The sequence below is a fragment of the Ptychodera flava genome, chromosome 2 (genome assembly GCF_041260155.1).
Source record: "Ptychodera flava strain L36383 chromosome 2, AS_Pfla_20210202, whole genome shotgun sequence".
Lineage (NCBI taxonomy): Eukaryota > Metazoa > Hemichordata > Enteropneusta > Ptychoderidae > Ptychodera > Ptychodera flava.
Genome location: NC_091929.1, coordinates 51,357,317 through 51,374,129, shown reverse-complemented (window position 1 = coordinate 51,374,129; position 16,813 = coordinate 51,357,317). Strand labels below are relative to the sequence as shown.

At 40.4% G+C, this 16,813-nt stretch overlaps 1 protein-coding gene across 1 annotated transcript; it reads left to right on the top strand.

Annotated features, from left to right (window-relative positions):
• LOC139150878 (uncharacterized) lies at nucleotides 1-474 on the top strand. The gene has a single exon (XM_070723317.1). It carries the CDS (start codon nucleotides 1-3, stop codon nucleotides 472-474), a length of 474 nt encoding a protein of 157 aa, XP_070579418.1.
• Nucleotides 475-16,813: the final 16,339 nt, after the last annotated feature.

The following is a 16,813-nucleotide window of genomic DNA, read 5'->3' as shown; positions in this document are numbered from 1 at the left end:
ATGTTACAAAACTACAAACATGTTAAGAACGTACAGCTACCCAAACTAGCTTTAGCCAAATTTTCCAGAGACATTCTGAAATGGCAGAGTTTTTTTGATAGTTTTCAAGCCGCTGTACCCAACGATCCGTCACTGGACAATATTCAGAAATTTCAGTATTTGCGAGCCCAACTATCGGATGAAGCAGGCAGGGCAATAGAAAGACTTTCCCTCACCGCCGCAAATTGCTCAAATGCTATCGAGCTGTTGGTTAAACACTACGGCCAACCCCACATGGTAAAGGCTGCCTACATGAAGGCCTTATGGGAACTACCAAGACCGAATGGTGATCTTGCCAGTTTACGTGAGTTCTACGACGCCACTGAAACTTACATCCGAGGATTAAAATCGTTGGGAAAAGACGAATCATCGTACGGTGACCTCCTCATACCAATCATCATGGAAAACTACCGAGCAGAATCCGCGAACTCATAACAAGAGATCATGGTACATCGCGAGAATGATCACTTCAGGAACTGAGAGAAGCTATGTCTAGGGAAATAGATGCAAGTCTAGCCGGACAGCCGCAATTTGAACTATTGAAAGGTTCATCTAACCATGGAGATTCTCAACCCTGCGCAATCGCCGCATTCTTAACCAGAAGTGTGACAAGCCCGCCGCCACCACAAAAATGCGCCTTTTGCAAGGAAGCTACACATAAAACGCTGAACTGTACCGACGTCAACTCACCAGATCAACGCTTAGAAATTGTCAAGCATGACCACCTCTGCTTCAATTGCCTAGGAAACCATAAAGCTTCTGATTGCAAATTGAAATAACGCTGTAGAAACTGTAAGAGAAAACATCACACATCGTTATGTTCACCGTCGCAACCCACCTCCAAAATGGACACAAAACCAAATTCAGTTAAACCCGCACCCGCAAAAGTCCACGCAAAATCAGTTGCTACAGGTGTCGGTGACATTACCCTCACGACCTCATCCATTGTCGGAGCTGTATTACTAAAAACTGCAGTCGCTCAAGTTTCAAGTCGGTCAGTAACCACATCAGCAACGATTCTCTTCAATGAAGGCGCGACGAGATCGTTCATCACACAGGACATGGTGGAAAAGTTACAATTGGCACCAGATAGCTCACAGTAATTGAACTTGCCACATTCGGAGACAAAACATGTCAAACAAGGTCTCTGAGTCAAGTTACTTTCTCGCTACATACTACATCCGGGACAAAAGTAGACATAACCGCATTGATCGTCCCCAAAATATCTGCTCCCATGCGAAATCTGATAAATCAATCAGTACTAGATTTGCCACATTTGAAAAGGCTACATTTCGCTCATTCGCGCTTGGACACTGACACATTTGAAATAGCTATACTCCTTGGCGCAGATTAATACTGGCAGCTGATCGTAGACAAGATTATTCGTGGAAATGGTCCCACTGATGTTAAATCTAAACTGGGATACCTTCTGTCGGTGCAGTTCACTCCCGCAGTACAAAGACGAACACTGTCCTTCACGTCGCTACTAATCTCAACCAAGAAGAAACTGATATGAACTCATTTTGGGAATTAGAATCGATCGGCATTAGGGACGACCCACAAGCTACAGAGAGTGCAGCTGACTACGAGCTCTACCACAGTAGAAAAATAGAATTCAATGCCAACCGGTATGTAGCAAAACTTCCCTGGAAACCGGACCATCCACCGCTCCCGACAAACTTCACAATCAGCGAAACGCGCACTTGTTCAATGGTGAATAGACTCAGCGGTGATCTGCGCAGTACATACGACAAAATAATACAGGAACAAGAGTACGGGGGCTTCATAGAAAAAGTCAAGGACGCTACCGCACCATCCAGTAAAAAGGACTCAACAAACAACCCCCATAGGAATTGCATATGATTGCAGCTGCAAGGTGGTGGATGGAGTCAGTTTAAATGATTGTTTATTTACAGGGACGCCGCTACTAAACGATCTTGTATCAATACTGACAACGCAATGAGCGGAGCACAAACCAGAGAAGACATACTGAATTATCATAACAAAGCGAATGAGGTAATGTCGAAAGGCGGATTCAACCTCCGTTCGTGGGCTTCAAACTGCAAAGAACTCCGCGACCTTGCTCGGGAGCAAGGAAACTTAGACAGCACAACGACCGTGAACGCCTTGGGCCTACTTAGTAATACAGAGTCGGATAAGTTATCCTACAAACAGAAAGTTATGGAAGACGGACATTTAGCCACAAAGAGAGAGGTCGTACAGAGTACCGCAAGCATATACGACCCGCTTGGGTTTCTCGCGCCAGTTCACGTGACGGCACAATGCTTTATCCAAGAACTCTGGAAACGTGATACACAATGGGATGAACCGCTACCGCTATCACTCAGTGATACTTGGTGTACTCTCCACGCTGAATTATCTGCCGCCACAAGCAACTTTTCCAACGACAGGAAGTACTTTGGTTGTACGGACTCTTGCAGAGAACCCTACGAGTTACATGTATTTGGAGAAGGCTTACGGTGCTGTGGCCTACCTTCGCCATGAACAAAATACCGCCTTAATTATGAGCAAAATCCGAGTTGCACCAATCAAAACAGTAACACTTCCGCGCCTCGAATTGATGGACACATTGATTGCTGCTGGATTATTGAAATTTATCCGTGAAAGTCTCTCAAAACTCATGAACATCACGTGTTGCGTATTGTGGTCACACAGCCAGATAGCACTTCACTGGGTCAACAATAATAGTCAGAAATTGCCTGTCTTTGTACAAAACCGCGTAAGAGAGATCAGATCAATTTCTGTCGACGCACTGATGTATTGTCCTACGAAAGACAATCCCACAGACATAATCACAAGGGGCATTCCCGCATCTAAACTTCAAGAAAATTCACTGTGGTGGAATGGCCCCCGTTGGCTTGGAAACGGTAACTGGCCAACTTGTGCTATGAATGACGTCACACCATAGTCATATGTTGACATCACCACACATGACTCAGAAGAAACAACGGCTGCGTTTAAAAACATCACATGTCAGTGTGACACTTACGATAATATCAAGAATATTATTGATCCAAGCAGTTACAGCTCATACAACAAACTTCTACGCGTAACTGTTTAATTCAGTTCTTCAGTAATTGCAGCACTTTCGCTGGGCGGAGTAATGTTGAGAACAAGAGTATGTTTATTGCCTTCTGCCTATAGGCGTATTGTTTCGCTGTCAATCACCGAGAGACTTTCCATATTTGTATTGTACCACACCCTCTTTCACGGGCAGTGTGTTCTGAGACTTTGGCGGAATAAAGCGGAGTTGAGTTTTGCTGTTGCCAACTGAACACGTGCATCTGTTCGTTCTGTTCTCTGGCTATCTACGAACCACCTCACCCCAAGTGGTCACACCTAGTTTAGATCAGGATCAACATCCAATTGAGGAAGACATTCCAGGCTTATACCCATCGTGTGACATTACTCGATCCATGTCAAAGAAAACTTCTGAGAATCAAATTGTTCTCAAAAATAATGTCACAGACATCGGCTTTAGTGACACCTTTCTCAGTCAGGTGTTTGACACGAATCATTCCATTATCTCTCGCGGATTTGAAACTTCTTGTAAAACTTCTGCTGACCAAGGTCAGACATTTTCAAGATCAAATCTCATTGCAGAACAACACAAAGACCCAGATAGCTTGTCTTTGTTTGACAGGGTACATGATGAAGATAATACTTCTGTTAGCTCTGTTTCCTATTATACAAATCTGGTATTCTCATGCGTAAATGGAGACCGTTTTGGTTGATGACGATTGGGCTATAAAACATCAAATTGTGGTTCCAAAGTCCTATCGTGCTGAAATATTGTGCCTGGCCCATGAAACACCCTGGGCTGGTCATTTAGGAGTCAGGAAAACTTATCATAAAATTCTCAGTCACTTCTACTGGTCTAATCTCAGGCAGGATTTAGCACATTTTTGTAAAACTTGTCACACATGTCAAATGGTAGGAAAGCCAAATCAGACGATTCCAAAGGCCCCTTTACAGCCAATTCCTGCATTTCAAGAACCATTTAGTAGGATTCTAATAGACTGTGTTGGGCCCCTACCAAAAACAAGATCTCGAAATGAGTACATGTTGACAATAATGTGTACATCTACTCGGTTCCCAGAAGCCATACCACTGAGAAACATAAAGTCAAGGACTATAGTGAAAGCTTTAGTCAATTTTTTTACTTTATTTGGCCTCCCTAAATGTGTCCAGTCTGATGAAGGCTCTAATTTTATGTCTGGTATTTTTCAACAAGTAATGAATCAGCTAGGCATTAAACAGTATAGGTCATCCGCCTATCACCCAGAAAGTCAGGGTGCTCTTGAGCGATTTCATCAAACTTTGAAAAACATGATTAGGACCTACTATTTTGACTCAGAGAAGCAGTGGGATGAAGGAATTCATTTTCTGCTCTTTGCTGTTAGAGAGTCAATTCAAGAGTCTCTTGGTTTTAGCCCATTTGAGCTTGTATTTGGACATACAGTCCGTGGCCCACTGAAGCTCGTAAAGAGAAATTCCTATCAGGATGATGATGATTGTCTGAATATTTTACAATATGTGTCAGATTTTCGTACAAAACTCTCTAAAGCATGTGAATTAGCCGGAGAAAATCTTGAGTCATCTCAGCAGTCAATAAAAATCAAATATGATAAAAACACTTCAAAACGGAAGTTTGAACCAGGTCAAAAAGTTCTTGTTCTACTTCCGGATCCTGGCAAACCACTCCATGCTCGTTGCTTTGGGCCATATCTAATTTATAAGAAATTGAGTGATTTAAATTATATCATAAAAACACATGACAAGTGAAAACAAAAACAGCTATATCATATCATGGATGTAAAAAATAGAAGGATACAGGACAGCCCTATAATCCCTTTCACACCTATTGTTATTTCTTTGTCTACGCTGGTTTTTGAAGTTGTGGCATGGTTGCCGCGATCAGGACGGCTCAGACACACCCACTTCACTCACAATATCGTGTACATCAAATTATTGTTGCCAAATTCATAAAAAACCTTTCAAACTTGTGAAATTGCTTGTGTTGAATGCCCAGACTGAACAGAGCTCAAACAAACCAAAGACTGAGAAAATCGACGCATATTTGACCAAGTTATGACTATTCTTGGATAAAGTCCCCTGATCGTAAAATTACTCTAACGTACAAAGTATCCAACCGCGGAGTCTGCTTTTTTCTTAATTAGGAGGTTCAAGGTATGAACGCTTAAAAAATGTTTGTCCTAAGTGCTGGTTCGCCTGGCCGTTAAAGTTATCGTATTCTAAAGTTGGGCTATATTTGCGGTACGCCGATAGTTCATCCCCACAGGATTGCGTGCAAATGCGTTCGTCGTTCATGCCATGGTTCGCCCGTTTGAAGTCATGTTTTCAGACGTTCAAAGACACTGCTGAAAGAACTGTTGCGCCAAAACTAAAGTCATATATAAAGACTTTCCGGTCTGGTCATGTTTGGCGATCTGAGTACCTGGCCGAAAATTCCCTGGTGATTTTTTCGCCGAAGTCCATTGCGTCGCGTCATCATTCTGCACAGGTTGAGGCATTGTTCAGAAGGGGAAAGGTTATTACACATGTGCAGTTCTTGTTATACCGTGTTCAGAAGGGGAAAGGTTATTACACATGCGCAGTTCTTGTTATACCGTGTTTACGTGAGACAGAAAGTGAGCCAGGAGCTATGTAGTCAATTGTTTTCCTCCTCGATGAGCCGCATATCATTGTTAAGATAGAAAAAGGTCGTAGTATTGCTACAACAACATTACTGGCATGAAAGATGCTATTTTTACGCCGTCTTTGGTAATGCATATAAAGACTCGATGTTTACCAACGACAACCCGAAGGCACGCTATGTATAAAATACACGCTAATCCCGTTATGGGATTACGAGATAAGGAATCGGCAGCAACTATCACTTGAACAAAGGATCAAAGGACTGTCCTGTATCCTTCTATTTTTTACATCCATGGTCACATGAATATGCTTAAGCCATATTTGGATAGGGATAATCCTACTAAAACACAGCCTGTCAGTGCAGTCAGTTCCAGCCATTATGAAGATAGTGACACTGAATCTGACTTGAGTGAAAATACTCTAAATTCAAAGCTGGGCTCGGTCAAGCTTCAGAACTCCGAAATCCTGGCGAATCTGGAGTCTACAGAGTTGGCACACCTCCAGCCAGAACAACAACAACAGATGAAAGAACTGCTCCACGAATATAAACACCTGTTTCAAGATGTTCCAACGAGGACAAAGGTCATCTATCACGATGTTGATATGTTGGGGACAGTAAGCCTGTAAAACAACATCCATACAGACTGAATCCAACGAAAGCAAAATATCTCCAGGAAGAAGTCAAATACCTGCTGGATAATGACTTTATTGAACCTAGCAAAAACAACTGGAGTTCACCGTGCTTACTTGTGCCAAAATCATATCACAGTTATCGTATGTGCACGGACTACAGGAAAGTGAATACTTTAACAATCACAGACACTTTCCCAATACCGAGGATTAATGATTGCATCGACCGAGTAGAAAAAGCCAAGTATGTAACGAAATTTGACCTACTGAAGGGATTTTGGCAAGTCCCTCTGACGGATCGTGCTCGTGAAATATCCGCCTTTGTTACACCAGATGGATTGTTTCAGTAAAAGGTGATGCCATTCTGAATGAAGAACTCTCCGGCAACGTTCCAACGGATGATCAACGATGTCATATCCGGGCTAGACGGATGTGAAGTGTACGTCAACGACGTCGTCCTGTACAGTGACACCGGGGAGGAACACATCAAGCTCATGCGGAAGTTCTTCGAGAGACTGAGCAAAGCAATGTTTACTGTCAACCTTGCCAAATCTGAGTTTGGTTGGGCGAGGGTGACTTACCTCGGACATACTGTACGACAGGGTGAGGTAAAACCTGTTGATGCCAAAATCAGTGCCATTTCAAGTTTTCCCATACCAAACTGCAAATGCAACTGATGCGCTTTCTTGGTATGGCTGGTTACTACAGAAAATTCTGTCCAAATTTCTTCACAATTACTGACCTTTGATTAACTTACTTAAAAAGAAAGTAAAGTTTGTTTGGTCAGAGCAATGCCAACAGGCATTGATACACTTAAAGCCATACTGCAAAGTTCTCCAGTGTTGTCTGCACAAGATTTCACTTTGCCATTCAAATTAGCTGTAGATCCTAGTGATACGGCTGCTGGTGCTGTTTTATGGCAAGAGGATAGTCATGGGATAGATCAACCTGTTTGCTATATTTCACGCAAATTTAACAAATCCCAGAGAAACTACTGTACAATTGAAAAAGAGTGTGTATCTTTGATATTAGCTTTACAGCATTTTGCAGTTTATGTTACTTCTTCAAATCAGCCAATAGTGGATTATATTGATCACAACCCTCTTGTTTTTCTGCAGAAATTAAAAGGCAAAAATCAGAGATTGTTAAGATGGAGTTAATGTTACAGGAGTTTAATCTTGATATTACACATATCAAAGGCAGAGACAATTTAATTGCAGACCATTTCTCTCGTATTTATAGTTTATTGTTGTTCACACTTTTAATATCACATTTGTAAAAGAATTTGTTTTTCTTTGAAAAAATTTCTTTTTTGAAGAGGGGGTGTGTTATGTAGGTCATTTTCCCCCACACTCATCATGACCTGAGTTAAATTAGTCTGGAACATTCTTAAGGTCACTGTCCTTAATGACCTCACAACCTTGAATTAAATTAGTCATGTTTAGAATGTTCAGGAAATTTACTGAGTTGTGCAAGAGAGATAATTTTAGAAGAGTAATTAGCATGTCAATGAAAGTTCTAGATTGTTCTTATATATCCTTATGTAAGCACATGTGTATAAATAGGGACGTGCATAGCTTGCAATCAGACATTTGGGATCGTTTCTCTTGCTTGTTACTTCACGACTTCGGAAACTCCAGCAGTATTAACTTCAAGACTTTTTAAGACCTTCACTGCCATGCTGGATTTATACTGTGGACTTTGTGCGACTTCAAGCCTGCAAGCCAAAGGACTGTTCATTCATCCGACTGACTCTACAACTCTGAGACTGGAGCTTTGCAGTCCCACCTGAGATAAATAGTCTGTACACTTTTACAGTTTGTAATCTATCCCTGACTTAGCAATTAGTTTTATTTTCGTAATAAATTTCATTTTATACGGAAACAGCTCAGTTCACCTTTTGTTCGTATTCTGTCACGTAACAATGCACTTTTGTAAAATGATGTTCTGCATCTGTAATAGACATATCTAATTTCCAACATACTTGTGCTCGTAGACTGCAATTTTTCATGTTCAGTTGTTACTACAATTATAGAGTGAAAACGCTTACTATTGGACATTTTATCAAAACTGATGTTACATTGCGACCTTGATAGTTATGTAGAAAAAAATCAATATGAAGAGAAAAACACCCTTTTCACCTTGCGTGATTCATGTTTCTCAGGCCTGCATTTTTCTTAACAAGTGAAAGAGTGTATCATTTGAAAATTTGCACTTCAGCAACATTAAGATACATTGTGACAATCTTTGAGGTTATATAACGTATGTATGAAAATAAGGTCTTCATGTCAACGACAGTTCAATGCTGACATGATAAGGGTTCATTTAAGGAGAATCCTTCAAAAACGTAGAATGAGTAATCATAAAGCCTCGTTACTGCTGCTGCATATCTTAACTCTACATCAGTATACTTATTGCAGGTTGGTGTATGAAAGGTAGCGTTAATAATCGTCGTCTTTTGTATTATTTTTTTTCACTCAATGTCTGCAGTCAGTAACAATAACAATGTGCATCACAACTCAGACACATACACTTGTTCTTTTCCTCATCCTTCATTTAATCAAAATCTAAACTGGATAATTCTGTCAAGTAACACACAGATGCATACCAATAGTGTAACGCCCCTCCCTGTAGAGATTTTATCTCGAAGCGTCCCTCACGTGGCCAAGGCTGTGAAGTTCATTGACTCAGATCTTACGAGAAGCAGATAAGAGATAGTGTGATAGTTTAATTAATTATTGGTTAAGATTTCATTGACACAAATCGAGAATGGGATATTCCATGGTGTGATCTTATTTAATCTTAAGAAACAATCAAAGACTGGTGGGAAAATTACCACGTGATAACTTTTGTAATTATGTAAGTTTGAAGATGTATTTAACTTTGTAGAGAGTTAGACGGAGACTTGAGATCAGACCGTTGACAGTGAACGACACGGTCGCCATCTTGCAATAAAGTACAAGGTTGTGTTAAATCTACATCTTGGTGTGTCAGCTTCAGTTACTGAAAGCATTACGATCCAGACTGGTACCTCTCAACTCGTAATTCCCCTAACTACGAGCGCAACAATTTGGTGGAGAATCCGGGTATACTGAAGCAGGACGAATATATGATTCTTAGATCTGGTAGAATTATCAGGCAACAAGAACCAAACATGGCAGAACAAGCAGAAATATTAGTAGTTGTACCACTGAACCAGCAGCAGGATGAGCGATATGACAACCTCCAGCAGCGCATCAGAGAGATACTTCAACAGGTGCAGGGTTTGCGAGACCGAGGGCAAGAAGCCCGACAAGCCGAAATGGATGCTCTAGGTAGGCACGTTGACAATTTGACTATTAGTGCAAATATCATGCCTCCTAGGTACACTGGGCGAGAGAGCGACTGCCCTCAGAAATGGATGAGGAAGTTGAACTGTACGTGCACTTGAGACAATTACAGCCAAACAATATCCGTGATGTCTTTGGTTTGCTACTGACTGATGAGGCTGAGCGTTGGTTTAACTCACAGCCAGAGGAAATCTTGGGAAATTGGGAGGCCCTTAGAAACGCTTTTCGTGAGCGTTTTACCCGACAGGCACCGAGGTGGCGTAATGATGAAGAAATTTGCAGCATTCGCCAGGGGCCGAACGAATCTGTGGAGAGTTATGCAGGTCGCCTGAAAGACAAGTGTGATCGGTATGGTCGAGCTGATGCCGAACTTTTGAGCGCTTTCCTCCAGGGACTACGGCCAAAGCTGAAGAAGTTTGTCGCTGGACGGGACCCCGAGGACTTCAGGGCGGCTTTCACATTCCACAAGACCGGCGAGTTAGTGGTGATCTGCCCGAGGACGATGGTTCTTCGACATCGGAACTGACGAAGGTCGTCATGATGCTGGTCGAACAGAATAAAACTCTGGCAGAAGAAAAGAAGGCCGCCGTACCGCAGGTTGCAGCGACAAGCGGGATTTCACCAGCACCGGTACAAGTAGATACGGTACGTCCTAATTTTAGTGATAATTATGACCAGAGACAGAACTCTTACTCGTACCAACGGAACAATAGTCAGCAATTCAGGAACAATGGGAGACAACAAACTTTTCAAAACCGGCAAATCAATCAAAATGTGGTTTGTTATAATTGCGGAGGGGTTGGGCACATTAAATCTGCATGTCCGAGCGGTAATTATAGTAATAATAATGTTGGGCAAGGTGCTAAAGTTTGTTATAATTGCGGTCAAGCTGGCCATATTGCTCGTAACTGTCCGGCAGGGGGGTGTGGATACCAAGAAAAAATGAATAAAGCCGGCAGGTGTTTGGAGAAAGAATCAGGGGATGGCACCTGTGAACGGCCAGATAAGGGATATTTGATAATGTTAAGAGCGTGTGTAATTTGAATATTGATGATAGTTGTGTACAAGGTATTAGTGTTATCAATGTTAATATAATGAATCAGAGTGTTCCAGCAATTGTTGATACAGGTGCTGCCATTACAGTTGCTCCGGTGAGTTTGTTATCTGAAATTCCTAAATTGCGTAATCAAAGAATTCACAAGTCAAATTTCAACGCAATCAAATTAGCTGATGATCGTCAAATTCCAATTAAGGGAGTTGTAAATGCACGTGTTAATATTAATGGTAAGAAAGTTGTCATGTCAATTTATTTAGTTGAAAATTTGAAACAAAAGTTAATTATTGGTGTTGATTTTCTTACAAAGTATAGAGCTGTAATTGATATTGCTAGTAAGAGATTAAAGCTTCGTTCGGCTTTGGTTGTCAAGGCTACCGAGGGCTTCACTGTTCCACCTCGATCAGAATTAGAAATTTCCGGTAAATTTAATGGTCATATGCCCGATGGAATTCTGGGACATACAGAAAACACCAAAACTTTGGGCCATTTGGGAGTCGTGGCAGCACGTGTTTTATCGATGACAAAGACGAATGAAGTTCCGGTAAGATTAGTTAATACGACCGAAAGGGATGTATACATAAGAAAGGGGACAAAACTGGGGGCGTTCCGTTTTCTTCCCGGGGGTGCCACTGTTCATAATTTGGATATTGATGTTGGTACGAATGTGAATGAGCAAGTAAATGAAACCGCCCATCAACGATTTCTGAGTCAGTTTGATTTTAGTGATTCATTTTTGAGTGATCAACAAAGAAAGAGTTTGCAAGAAATATTATGGAAAAATCGACAAGCATTTGTTGGTGATGATAAGAAGTTGGGTTATTGTGATGTCATAAAGCATAGAATCGAATTAGTCCCGGGGGCTCAACCTGTTAAAATGCCGCCCTATAGAGTTGACCCAGAAAAGCGCAAGGTCATTGAGAAGGAAGTTGATAATTTGCTGGCCCAAGGTATAATTTCCCCAAGCACTTCTCAGTTCTCTTCCCCAGTCGTGCTTGTTAAGAAATCATCATCATCGAACGAATATCGATTCTGCTTAGATTATAGACGAGTAAATTCTCTTACTAAACCGAATGTATTTCCTATCCCAAACCTTACAGAGTCTCTTGAAATGATCGGTGATCAAAATCCCCAGTATTTTTCGACTTTAGACATGATGTCCGGTTTTTGGCAAATTGCCATTGACGAACGAGACACCCACAAAACGGCCTTTGTCTGTCATGATGGTTTGTATGAATTTAATCGACTTCCCCAAGGTATGAGAAATTCAGCTAATTCTTTTCAACGTACTATGCAGTTTATTTTCAGGAATATGTTATGGCATTATGTGTTGGTGTATATTGATGATTTGATTGTCTTCTCAAGGACGTTTGAAGAACACTTACAACATCTCGACGCGGTTTTGTCTCGCCTCCGTGAGGCTGGATTGAAACTTTGTCCTCAGAAGTGTTCTTTTGGTAAGAAACAGGTGAAATTTCTTGGTCATATTCTCGACAAAGATGGAATTTCTGTTGATTCGAAAAAGGTGAGTGCTGTTCGAGATTTCCCCGTCCCCAGGAATGTTTCCGAATTACGTGCATTTTTAGGTTGTGTTGGCTTTTATCATCGTTTTATCAAAGATTTTGCAAAGATTGCTGGTCCCCTTTATAAATTGTTGAAGAAGGAGGTTAAATTTTATTGGAATGATAAGTGTCAGGAAGCGTTTGATACTCTTAAACAAGCCCTTATTACTGCCCCAGTTCTAGGATTTCCACGTTTCGGCGAACCTTTCAAATTATACACAGATGCATCGGCCTATAGCGTTGGTTTTGTATTGACACAAGAGCAAGACGGAGTAGAGAGACCTATCGTTTATGGTGGGCGTTCCCTCAGTGCAGCGCAACAGCGATACACAACTACAGAAAGGGAGGCTATCACGGTTATACATGGTCTGGCCCAATGCGACCCTTACTTGCGTTCAACGAAATTTCAAATTATTACTGATCACGCAAATCTCCCGTATTTGTTCAGAATTAAGAAACCTTCAGGTAGAATCGCTCGTTGGATACTTAAAGTGCAGGGTTATGATTTTGAAATTGTTCATAACCAGGGAAGTCTATTGCGCATGCGGACGGATTGTCTCGTAGGAAATACTCGGAAGTTTGTGACAATAGTTCCGATTTCAGCGGTAGAGATTTCATTGATGATGAGAAATCGGAAGTAGATATTGATTTCGACGCGACAAAATCACATGAAGGTAATGATACAGGTACGTCTACGGAAATTCAAAGTAGCGAATCGGTGGTCCCAGTAAATAAAATAGGTATCCCCTCCGATGATGATGTTGTAACGGATGTACGACAATTGTATACGGAGACTGAATCTAAAACAGGCGCGGAATTACAATCTAGTGATGACGTTGACGATGGCAATCTAGAGATTAGTCGCCGTGACTCGAGTAGTACTGATCAAATAGTAGAGGAAGATGAGGCGTTGACACGGATTAAGAATTTGCAGAGAAAAGATAGTCAGTTAAAATATTGGTTTAATTTTATCGAGAAAGGCGAATTACCGAATGACGATAAATTGGCGCAATACGTGACATGTGATGGTGATAACTATGCAATCATTGACGGTGTGTTATATCATTACTGGAATGCGACAGGTAAGGCTGCAAATAAAGAAAAATGCGTTTGACAGGTTGTGGTTCCCCGATCATTGCAACTTTATATCCTTCAGAGAATGCATGATGATATTACAGCTGGTCATCAAGGCGTACGCCGTACTTTGGAGACTATAAGGTTGCGTTATTTCTGGAAAACAATGATCAAGGATGTTACTGATTACGTAAACTCATGTGTGAAATGTCACTCACGCAAGCGCGGTCCTCGAGGTAAAGCCCCTTTGCTCCCCATCCCCGTGTCCTCAGTTATGCAACGAGTTGGAGTTGATTTTCTAGGTCCCTTGAAAGAAACAAAACAAGGCAATAAGTACATTTTGTTGTTTACGGAATATTTGACGAAATTTAGTTGGGCATTTGCAACCCCTGATATGAAAGCTGAGACAGTTGCTAAGATTATGTTTGAGCAAATCCTTTGTATGTTCGGTTTCCCCAGTATTTTAATCTCAGATCAAGGACCAGCATTTACGTCACAAATTGTCAAAGAAGTTTGTCGTTATTTTGAAATTACAAAACGTTTTACCAGTCCTTATCACCCGAGCTCAAATGGGGCTGTGGAACATATGAACCAGAGTCTTCTGAGTATGTTGTCTATGTATGTGTCTGAAAGAGAAGATGATTGGGATCAATATTTAGCTTCCGTGATGTTTGCGTATCGATCAAGTCCGCATGAGACGACTGGTGTCAGTCCTTTCATGGCAATGTTCGGATATGAAGCGAAACTTCCGGTGGATGTAGAAATTTTGCCACAACAGTCAAGATCAAGAAATATAGATTTCCATTTGAAAGACATAGCGCAGAAACGAAACTTAGCGGTTTGGTTAGCCAAAGAAAACATACACAGAGCGCAAAATGTAATGAAGGAAAGACACGACAGAAAATTGGGCAAGATTGTCAAGTTTAAAGTAGGCGATACAGTCTATTTACACTCTCCAGCAGTGGCAGTCGGAAAAAGTCCAAAGTTCGCCCATCCCTATCGAGGCCCATACACAATCAGCGCGCAAGTATCCCCAGTAAACTACCGTTTACAACCAATAGGAAATGTATTTTCTGTATTTTATGTAGAATAGTTGAACTTTGAGTTTGTAGTTGGATGTATTTTAGTGATTTTATTTGTATTTCTCTATGTATTTTAGATGCGTTAATGTTAGTCTGTAATTTTGTAGGTGCACGAATAATAATTTTATGCTAACTTGTAAAATATGTGATTTCTGCGTATTTTAACCACACTGCCTTACGATTAATGTATTTTTTTATTTTGAGTAGATTGCAATTGTCAACTATCGCCATGCTTCGTCACTCGTTTTGACCAGCGAGGACGCTGGTTATAAAAAAGGTGGGAGAGTGGTACGCCCCTCCCTGTAGAGATTTTATCTCGAAGCGTCCCTCACGTGGCCAAGGCGTGTGAAGTTCATTGACTCAGATCGTACGAGAAGCAGATAAGAGATAGTGTGATAGTTTAATTAATTATTGGTTAAGATTTCATTGAGAACAATCGAGAATGGGATATTCCATGGTGTGATCTTATTTAATCTTAAGAAACAATCAAAGACTGGCGGGAAAATTACCATGTGATAACTTTTGTAATTATGTAAGTTTGAAGATGTATTTAACTTTGTAGAGAGTTTAGACGGAGACTTGAGATCAGACCGTTGACAGTGAACGACACGGTCGCCATCTTGCAATAAAGTACAAGGTTGTGTTAAATCTACATCTTGGTGTGTCAGCTTCAGTTACTGAAAGCATTACGATCCAGACTGGTACCTCTCAACTCGTAATTCCCCTAACTACGAGCGCAACAATACCACTTCCTCGAAATCGACAAATCATGAGGACCTTCTCTTCTAATTGTGATTCCGGTTAAATTTACTTTCAAACCTTTCCACGATGATGAAAACTCTACTTTTAATTAACGTATTCTTTTCAAAACAAATATCAGTAGAATATATACCTGTGGTGTCGGTGTGGTCTTCATTATGGGACACGACAATGTAATTTTTTGTTCAGATTGAATAAAACTATTAAGTATGTCACTATTCTGAATAGGCTGTGGGGTCATGAAGTAAAGCATGAATTCAGCAATCTGGGTTTGGAGTTTTGCAACTGTACAGACTACAGTTTTGCACCTACACATTAATGATTGATTTGAGTAATAAAATTGTATTAAAATCTCTCATTGGTGACCTAGCAAATTAGCACACAGGTGCATATCATTATGCATACCACTGAGGGCACTATACTTCATGTCCTGAACTGAGTCAATATAAAAAATAGGTTTGATGAAACTTTGGTCACATTTGGTAAATGTGGCAGGCCAGAGTTAGTTTATGTTTTATATTTAGGGAGCCTTTTGTAATTACAGGGGGTTGGCCTTGGGAATCCCATGAGCACCCTCCTCTATCCTGGTGTCTAAAATGTGACCTCCCCCTTGTCCAGCATTCTAAAACTTGACCTTCCCCCAATTACTGAATTATTCTCCCCAGGAATAATTGAAAAAGTATAAACTAATTTACATAACAAGTACAATGACCGAGCCTTCAGTACTGCTGCCCCCTTTTTATGAAATAACCTTCTGATTGATGTTCGTCACTCCCCAAGCCTACAAAGTTTTAAATCAAATCTTAAAACACTCCTTTTTAGTTCTGCTTTTAACTGAACTCATCTATTGTATTGATGTTTTTGTTTTGTTTTTAAATCATGTTACCTTTTATAATTTATTGTATTTTACCCAGAGTCTCTGATCACATTTTTTGTGTGGATTCAGTCGCTTTAGAAATGAATAAATTTATTATTATTATCATTATTATTAACTATTATTATCACATACATACATACATACATACATACATACATACATACATACATACAGATCCACAACACATACATACATACATACAGATAGACATACACACACATACATAAATACATTACATACATACATACATACATACATACATACATAACATACATACATACATACATAGATACATACATACATACAAATAGACATATCACATACAGAATTTTGCAACCATATAACCTCCCAGTTGCCATACATGTATAGCAAATGGGAGCTAAAAATGTAAATATTAATTTAGCTCTACACATATTTAATTATAAATCCTTCGATACTTCTGTAAGGATACAGCGTTGAAAGGATTCTCATAGAATTTTGTAAACATAATCTTAAGATCAGTTCTGGTACAAGCAATCTTGCTGTCCTGGATAAACTTGGCCGAACTTTGAAAACACCCCGCTTTCCACGTATTGTCAAGCGTTGGTTGAAATTATTCCACAGTGAAAATGATAGTTACATTAGAGAATGTTACAATTATTAATATAAAATGGCTGAAAAGCGCTACCACTGTAGGGACAAAAGGTCAAAGAGCTCTGTTCAGTTTTGGTTTTGGCATAGCACGGGAC

What these genes read in the sequence shown, in the direction of transcription:
- LOC139150878 (XM_070723317.1), top strand. Translation starts at nt 1, where the DNA reads ATGTTACAAAACTACAAACATGTTAAGAACGTACAGCTACCCAAACTA.